This window comes from Pelmatolapia mariae, linkage group LG3_W, assembly GCF_036321145.2.
Source record: "Pelmatolapia mariae isolate MD_Pm_ZW linkage group LG3_W, Pm_UMD_F_2, whole genome shotgun sequence".
Lineage (NCBI taxonomy): Eukaryota > Metazoa > Chordata > Actinopteri > Cichliformes > Cichlidae > Pelmatolapia > Pelmatolapia mariae.
In genome coordinates, this window is record NC_086229.1 from 2,598,871 (window position 1) to 2,608,479 (window position 9,609).

The window sequence follows — 9,609 nt, forward strand, 5'->3', positions numbered from 1 at the left end:
ACTGTCGGAGAGCTGGACAGTGACTCGCTAACGTGCTGTAGCAGAGACAGCACCGGGTCCGCAGGGAGTGGATTTAGTGTGGGACTGGTGAACGGCGATCTACCGGGCAACGGAACTGTAAGTCAGACTTTTGTGCTTTTACTGGGGAGAAGAGGATTTTTCTCCATCGTCCGGCGTGAGAAGCAAACGGGCCTGCAACAAGTGTGAATGTGAGTGTGTGGAGCCCATGTGTGAATATTGTGTGTTTAGTGGATTTATATAACGTGTTTTGGAGTGTATATTAGTGAGTCACTTACCAAAAGGTGATAACATAAGTTGGGTTGTTTAATATAATTTGAAAGGGAATTATGTCATTTATACAGTGTATTTCATTTGGTTAAGGAATTGGAATATCATTTGAGTTTAAAAAAGGGATGTGTTGTACAGTATTTGTCTCTGCCCTTATGTTCAGTAAACGTTTCGTTTGGGTTAAAGAGTTGTCTGGGGTCGTTTCTTTACTACTGGTTAAGTTTAACTTGTGTGTGGTAGAAGTATCGGATTTTGTACTCGGTATCGGCAAGTACTCAGATCCAAGTATCGGTATCGGATCGGTTTGAAAAAATTGGTATCGTTGCATCCCTAGAAACTACACCTGCCTCTTCCAGAGAGGTGGGTGAGAAGAGAGACAGCAGGAAGTACAACTGAAGGTCAAAGGTCAGTGCTGTAGAAACGAGGGGTTTGTTCCAGTGAGGTATTTTCCTTAGGAAGGCTCCTCACTGAGAGAAGTGACCTGGGAGTATCTGCGTAGTGGCCATAACAAGAGCTCACGTTATATGATGTCCTTGAGCCCTCCAATCATTTCCAGAACAACCAACTTCACTTGGTTCTTTTCAGGAACAGCGTCTGCAGGTGTCCCAGTATAAACCTGCATGTTCCAGGCATAACTTGTCCTTGTTGGCCGTATATTTGTGCCATATTTAGTCTGCATGGTGGGCATATACAGTTTGAAAGGGCAGTGTTTGGTCAGAGATCAGTGACTGGAGCTTCAAACCTCTCTGATCACTGCTAATTTCGCCTTTTGATGACGTTCTGGTCTTGTATCGAAGTGAATCACTCGTAACAACATGTGAGTGTCATGTTTGGATCTGTACACACCACTCAAATGACTCACATGTGCTTTGTGAACTGTATAGCTCAGTTTTCATTAATGTCCTTTGATGTATTGCAGCCTTTTCATTTTTACTTAAGCTCAGGTCTCCTAGCAGCAACTATCACAACAGGCCAAAGAAACAATGTTTTCACTGTTAGCTTTTATGCAGTTTGCAGTAAATTGTGTGCAGATTTAAATATTTTCCTTCTGAAAGTGAAAGTCTTATAAATCCATATGCAGATCAGCTGCAAACATACTCCTGTCCACAGCTTTCAGTCTCAGGGTTTCAGTTGCTGCAAACGTCAGTAAATCTGACACTAAAGCTTCCAAAGAAAAATCATTCTAAAAAATCAGTTTCCAACAAAATCATAACTAAAGCCGGGCTCACACTGTGCGATTTTTGGCCCATTTTGAGCCGATTTATGAGTCGTGCGACCGTTTTGGCGATCGGCCCGATTTTGGCCTTCATCATGCGTCGTGCACCGTGTAGTATACGTGAGGTAACGAGAAGCGATTAACACCTCACGACCAGCTCCCGATCATCACCATCGTGAGGGTGTCACCGCAGCCGCTCACACTGCGCACGCGCAAACACATAAACGTCGGTGAAAAAGACGAAGTAGCATCGTGTGATCTGGACACAAACGATGGAGGCACTTGTAGAACTTTGGAAAGCTCATCCGAGCCTTTTCTATGTGGCCTCACAAAATTATCACGACCACAACCGTGAAAATAGTTGGATCTACACTGCTGCTCAATCACAGCTGCCTGATCAATGTTTTTCATTAGCAATTTAGCAAAGTTGATGGTGGTGGTGTGCGTGTCTGTGTGAGTGAAAGACCGAGAGTGAGCGACAGATTTTGTTATAACCTTCATGTTATGGACGCACAGTGTGAGCACTCAGGTCGCATCAGAGCATCGGGCGGTATAGTGTGAGACCTGCATCGTGACCTATGAACTTATAACCCCTGCGAGTCAATCGTGCAGTTTGAGCAGGAGCTGAATAACGCGACTGAAAAAATCGCACAGTGTGAGCCCAGCTTAAAACATCCGTTTGTACTCAGAACTGTGCCTCGCCCAGATGCTGCTTGAACACAGAGTAAAATCTCTCTGACAAAATGACATTTTTTTTATCCACCACCATGTAATTTCAAATACCAGTATTTGTATCACAGGCTAGTAGTGAGCTTTAGGGCTGGGTATCGTCACTGATTTCTAGAATCGATTTGATCTGATTCACAAGGTCCTGAATCGATTCGATCCATGATTTGATTCGATTCAATTTGATTTTAATTGGGGAAATTTTGGAAAATCATGAAGGAGATTTTCCTGGCCTGGGATTTTATAGCAGATGACCTTAAAAATATTCTGCAGTAGATCAAAACCGAAAGAAAACCATGAGTCAACATGTGCATCATTTTACATTTCTTCACTGTTAAACAGCAGAAATGAGGCTTTCTTGTTGGAGGTCATTTTCGGGGGGAAAGCACGCCGTAATTATAATAAGTAGGTCAAAGGTCAAAACAAGAGTACAGTTAAGTTAAAATTAATAGGTCAAAGGTCAGGTTAAACTGGTTAAACAGGATCAGCAAAAATTAAACCAGGATAAAGAAATAATACATCAAACAAGGAAATAAATTAAAAGTCTGAGTTAATGAGAAATTAAGGAATTTAAATCAGGTTAAGAGTTACATTTTAAGCCTTTGTTAGTTAAACCAGATAAAATAAGCAGAATAAACGATTGGAGGAAAAAGCAAAGATGTTGTGATCAAAGTTCTTTTAAAACAGTTTGTACGGCATAAAGAAAAACACGTGTTTCAGTAAATTGTATGTTGACCTAAAACCACTGTAGACACTTGTAGTGACCTCAGATCATTGTTAATGAGGAAGGAGGAATTCTGCCTTAAACAGTAAAGTGTTCTTTAACTGTGTGTGTGTGTGTCTGCAGCTGTTCTTTGTGTTGTTGCTGGATCGTTGCCTCAGGAGGAAAGTTGTGTGTGTGTTGAACATGCAGACTAACAGAGACTGCAGCTGTCAGCAGCCACACACACTTTATATTCTTCAAATCAAATCACAGTGAAACATGTTCACTGACAGCTCAGCTTCAGCATCTTCTTCATGCTGTGACTGCAGCCGTTCAACTCTGTTTATCTTTAACCCAAATCATCACAACATGGAAATATAATCATCAAAATGATGTGACTGGAAGGATGCAGCAGTCTGTGCTCCACCTTTCTCCTCCACACCTGCAGGTGGAGAACATGGATGCATGAATCTCTACAGAGTTCTTTGAATATTATCCGTCTTATCAGTTTTCAGTGAACAAAAATCCTCACAGAGCCAAAATAAGCAGTTTGTATCCAACATAACTCAGCTGGACTCTGATGCTCCGTATAACAGCCACACATGAGTCTGGATTCACTCAAAGCATTGAACAAACTTTATTGCAAATGAAGCTTTTGGACATTTATTCTCTGATATTTGCTCTTCAGCTCGAGTCTCCATCAGTGGGAACATTTCCTGATTCAACTTTTCTTCTGTTCAAATCAAACTCCATGAGAATCAAAGTGTGAATCAGAGTCCTGATGATCAGATTCTATAGAAACATGGAGACTGTAGAGGATTTACACTCAATATGTTCATTTGGTCCCTTCAAGAAAAATCATCATAACAACGCACTTTAAACCTGAACTGGGGAAATCTGATCCTTAATTGACTGACCTTACAGATGATCAGAGGTGCAGAGTTTTTACCTCCATAATTAGGATTGGGACTGAAGAATGGGTGGAGTTTGTGAGTGAAGGAGCAGCCAGTAAAGGAGTAGATCAGAGCTCTTCTGGATCATCTGCTGAATCTCAGCCTCTGTCTTCTCCAGCTCTGCCTTCTTTCCTTCATATTCTTCTCTCAGAGGAACAAACTCGTGGTTCTTGTGGTCTAAAACAGGGCAGAGCATGCAGACACATGTCTGGTCGGTCTTACAGAACAGCTCCAGAAGTTTATCGTGCTTCATGCACATCCTGCCTTCCAGGTTCTCCACAGCATCAATCAGCTGATGTCTTTTCAGACGTTTCACTGTCAGATGAGGCTCCAGGTGAGTCTGACAGTAGGAGGTCTGACACACCAGGCAGGACTTCAGGGCCTTCAGTCTGGTTCCAGTGCAGACGTCACAGGGAACTTCTCCTGGTTTGGCAGCTTGTTGCTCTGAGCTGCTGGCTTTCTGCTGAGCTTCACATCTGAACTGAGCAACCATCTCAGAGATGAAGGTGTTGACCCTCAGCTGAGGTCTAGGGTAGAAAATCTCTTTACACATGGGACACTGACAGCTCTGATTCATGTCCCAGTGCTGACTGATGCAGGTTTTGCAGAAATTGTGTCCACATGGTGTAGAGACTGGATCAGTGAACACATCCAGACAGATGGAGCACAGAAACTGATCTTCAGATCGCAGATTGCTGGCAGCAGACATGTCTGCACTCTGACGGAGACAAAAAAGAAACATTTGATTCAAAATTCACTTTAAAGTTCATTTTTAAAAAGAGAGAAACAAGCGTCAGTAGTCTGAGGAGCTTGGAAAGAAAAGCGTCTGGACTTCTTTGAGGTTCTTGAAGACGTTTCATCAGAGAAGCTTCTTCAGTTCTCAGAGTAACTGGTGGAGACCCAGCAACACACTCAGACACAAACTGGTTCATCCCAAACACAAACTTAACATCGTAGTGTCTGCTGTACAGTGCAGCGTCCAGATGAACAGAATAACTTTGGGGATGAAGATAAATACAGTCGTTAAAAAGATGTGAAATTGTTTCTCTGACTGTTTTACAGAAGGTCCAAGATTCATCCAGATCATTTTATACTTGAATAAATCAGTTTGTTGGATATATTCCATCAATTACTGTGAAGTAAACTTCGACCTTGTTGGTGACTAAATCCTTCTTATTGTAAGTCCAGATCAACGAGCCATTAATATTAAACAGTGACTGTTCCAATAGGACTGACAGTGAGGAGGACAATGAATCATAAACCTCAGAAATGTGTTATTAACTGTTTGATCCAGTATATTAATGGCATTTATGAGAACATGTTTATTCAGTGGTGTCTGTATATTTGGTCCATTTGTGCGTCATTAAAAACTGTTTTCTCTCACAGATACTGGAACATCACAGCTCCTCACAAACTCAGGATATGGAAGAAGATGAACTTTTCCAGTCACTCGCTGGGATACATCATTCATATTATTCTGGATCCATTTCTCAGAAAACATTGATTTATTTTTGTATTTCATATATTTGTCCAAATCAAAGATTTATGTTAGTAGAGAAGAAGCCACCATGATAAAGCCTGTGTGTGAAAATGAGATCAGTGAATTTTGTTGATCAAAATCACATTTAAGGAGGAATTCTGTCCTCCAGTTTGTTTCAATAAGCTTTGGGATTAAACACCATCATCTATGTTTGTGTCTGATGACATGTTTGATCCAGTTCAGCTTGAACATCACAGCTGATGTGTGAACTCTGACATATTTAAAGCCTCGATTATCAGGATGATTCAAACACATCTGTTTAAATCATGAGATTTATGTTTCCACACAAAGTTATAAAGTGCAGCATCGACTGTTTTCTGAATGATTCAGGAACATCTGTGACTCTTACAGGATACACTAAGTCAGATAATCTCTCTTTGTAAAATGTCTAAATGACTATGAAGTACTGACCAAAATCTGCTGGTTTACAGTATCAAAGGGTTTATATCAATAAAGAACAAACAGGTGTTTTCACGTCTGTAATCTTTATGATCAATCAGATCCAGAATCAATCTAATAGGAACAGGAAGTGATGAATAACCAGGAAGTGTTGAGTCAGTCTGAAGTCCAGAGCACAGACTGAGTCCACAGTCCTGAGCAGAGCCACAGTGAGACTGAAGCAGCAGCTCGATGTTCCTACAGTGGATCTGTGCTTACATGAGCAGATTTCTATGGATCCAGTGTGACTGTGATGAGTCAGCATGAAGTGAACAGAGTGAAGATTTGTGTAGAAACAGGAAGTGTGATCAGCTGCACTCACCACTGTTGCTGAGAGAAACCTGATGGACTCCAGTGAATCTTCTTTTAGAGACAAACAGGACTCGACTGCAGCTCTGCTGCTGCTCTCTCACACTTTCACTTCTGCAAAATGACGATGACCTTCTCGTCTTTGCTCCGCCTCTTCCTGCCTCTCCCTTTATCAGCCGGTCTGTACTCAGTGACTGTGTGCAGCGGGTGGGAGGAGTGAGTGGTGTGTGGGTTCACACAGTAATGACGGCCTCAGGTGATCAGGAGAAACTCACCTGGATTTCCTTTTTCCACAGCAGACTGAGAGCTTCAGGTGGACTCTGAAGGAGGTCTCAGACACAGGTGGTAAAAGTACACACAGTGTGTACTGAAGTAGAAGTACTACTGTTAAAAATATTCCAAGTACTGATTCAACTTCTTTACACAAGTAAAAGTAAAAAAGTACTGGCTGTGAAATGTAAGAGAGTAAAAAGAGCTGATTGAAGAACATTTCTAACACATGTGTTTATACAAAGCTAACTGAACCATGTGCTGCATCAACGTAATAATAAAATAATATTATTCACTTTATTTCTGTCTAAATTTGAATTCTAATAAATATTCCCAGCTTGAATCAACAAGTTGAACATGAGCAGAGAAAAAGAAGGAAAATCCAAATATTCCTGTGTTCAGTTTTCTCCATTGTACAGACTGACTGTGCCTCTAAACAGGAACATGAGCAGGAAGAGGCTGAAGTGGATTCAGCAGGTGGAGGATGCCCAACATCAGCTGGAAAGATTTACTGTGACGTTTGTTTGCTGTTTTCACCTCGTGCATGAGAACATCACCAAATAAACTCGAGACAGTTTTTAATATTTTATTGTTCAAGAGCAAAAAGACTGACGGACTGTGTTTAAGCTCACAAATGTCACACATGAAATATTCAGTGTTTATTTGCTGGTTTGTTGGCAGCGGCTCCTTAAAGTCTGTCACACATCTGTTTGACCATCTCCAGTTAATCTGAGACACCGGCAGCTGATCTCTAGAGTAAACAAATCATTTGGCGTGTAGCTGCTGTGCTGTGGTCAGATTCCTCAATGTCAGTAACAGCAGAACAAGAAGTCTCTAGACCCACATATTTGAAAGAAAAGCTAACCAAACAGATGAACACAGTCAGTAAAGGACAAAGAAAAAAGTGTAAAAAAAAAAAAATAGAGTAAAGAGTAAAAGCAGGAGCAACTGAAACAGGCTGCATGCTAGCTGACGCATGAGCACTAGAACTGTTAAACTTAATTGTTATGATTTTAGCACCGAGTTACATGAAATACTGCATCAAAAAGAACAACACAGCAATCACAGACATGTTTATGCCAACAAACAAACATTAACCCAGAAAAGCCTTTAAAACAACCTGCTGTGATGTTGTAATTAGAGATGGCACGATACCACTTTGTTATATCCGATACCGATATCATACATTTGGATATCTGCCGATACCGATATGAATCCGATATTATGTGTTTTTTAATCAATAAAACTGTTTTTTAATATCTTGCTGCATTTTGTATAAGTTCATACTCAAGTTTAAATAAACAACAACACTAAAGCTATTCTGTTATACCTGTATGTAAAAAATACACTGCCCCCAAAATATTTCATAGTTCAGCAATACTGATCAATCTAATAAACCTTACCTAACTTAAAACCTAACTTAAACCTACTCCTTCCTCCCTATTCTGGTATTTTAAAGAGTACTTAGCAGAAATATTAAGCAACCTAACTAATAGGATTGCCAACTCCCAGCAAAAAAAAATAGGGAACCACCCTCCACCTCATGGTGCTTAATCGATGTAATCAACTTTAATTTGATGCAGTGTGAAAAAAAATGCACAGAAACAAATTATTTTTCAAGAATAATTAAATAGATTCAACATCTTTCTTCTACAGAATTGCAGACTGCACAGATGGTATCTTCCCAAAGGAAAAAGTACTATAGCTTACTAGGGTATATAGACTTAACAGTTACTATATACAGTAATGGACTTCTATACATTTTACATCAGATTAAAACTTCAGATAATTATTTATTAAAAGCTACATATTTTAAATGAGAATAAGAAAGAAAAGTATGTCTTTGTGCCCCCTTTTCCCTGTTAATGCCCTTTCGGCCCCCCCTGGCTAAACTTTGCTAGATCCGCCCCTGCACAGTTACCAGCCGTGCGTAGAAAAGGATCCTGGTGTAGAAAGTAATATTAAAAACATTCTAACAACAGCTTATCAAGCTTAAACGCGCTGCTGTTGTTCAGCCGCTGGTTTTCTCTTTCTGGTGCAAAGTGGGCGATAAACAAACGAGAGACGGACTCGACAGAAAAGCCGATCAGCTGATCATTAAGCAGTTTCATGAAGTAGCGGCAGGAGAAGGAGGGGGAGAGAGAGAGGTTGTCGCTCCATATATCGGTTGTTAAGCTTAATGTGGGTATGCTTTACTAACATTCAGAGATGAACTTACACACTTGCTTCACTTCTCTCTGGGATAACTTCCTCCGAGATGAAATGCTGGTTTGGTAGCGAGGCTGCAAATACACACAGCCGCTCCATCACGTGACGCATACTGCTGCAACGTGCTACGGTTATGAGCCGAGTTACGCCGTTTCGCAAGTTTTGTGAGATGCTTTTTTGATATTTAATGGATTACATGTTTTATTTCTCGCCGATATCCAATCCAGTAATTTACGTCAGTATCGGACCGATACCGATACCTAATATCGGATCGGTCCATCTCTAGTTTGGAGTAGAGATTCCTGAATTTACCAGGTGCACCTAAAGGCAGCACAATTTAAACCATTGCTTAAAAATTTAAATAATGATGTAGGCGTGCATATCACATACACACGTGCGCGCTCACACACACATACACATCTGGATACTGAGTGTGTCACTGATAAAGCTGTGACACAGCAGCTCACTCAGTCCAGTCCAGGTAACAGACTCACCTGTGCAGCTCTGCCCTCACAGAGCTCAGCTGCTTTATTTTAGTCAGCAGGAAAAATGAATATTATGGACTACAGCAGTCTGTCAGGGCCGTTCAAGGACACAAAGTCATCGACAAGTTTAAACTCTTAGACTCATGAATATCCACAACGTTCGATGCACATTTATCGGCCTGATCAGATAGTATAGCAGAGAGAGACTGCTGCTACGTGACTGATGTACTGACTGATATTTCAACATGTATGATGGATGATTAATGAAATAACTGCACATCACAAATGTCACAGAAACCTGTTTGTCTGATGTATCTGAGAGAAACACAGACATCAGGAGTATGTTAGAATTGTAAATCGTTCATTAATTGTATAAGTTTGCAAAATTATGGTTCTTACTTTTGTGTTCGGAAAAGTCATTGTACAGTTTTAATTCACGTAAAATTACTGGTTAAAAGTTACTTCTGTACTTT

At 40.6% G+C, this 9,609-nt stretch overlaps 1 protein-coding gene across 1 annotated transcript in view; it reads right to left on the reverse strand.

Moving 5' to 3' along the window:
- LOC134615675 (E3 ubiquitin-protein ligase TRIM21-like) overlaps nucleotides 1-6,284 on the reverse strand; it is a 411,823-nt gene extending 405,539 nt beyond the window's left edge. The window contains exons 1-2 of the mRNA XM_065470081.1: nucleotides 6,187-6,284; nucleotides 4,011-4,604 (exon numbers count right to left, since the gene is read on the reverse strand). Coding sequence (XP_065326153.1) covers nucleotides 4,011-4,595 — 585 coding nt within the window. The 5' untranslated portion in view covers nucleotides 4,596-4,604; nucleotides 6,187-6,284. The remainder of the gene's footprint in view (nucleotides 1-4,010; nucleotides 4,605-6,186) is intronic.
- Nucleotides 6,285-9,609: the final 3,325 nt, after the last annotated feature.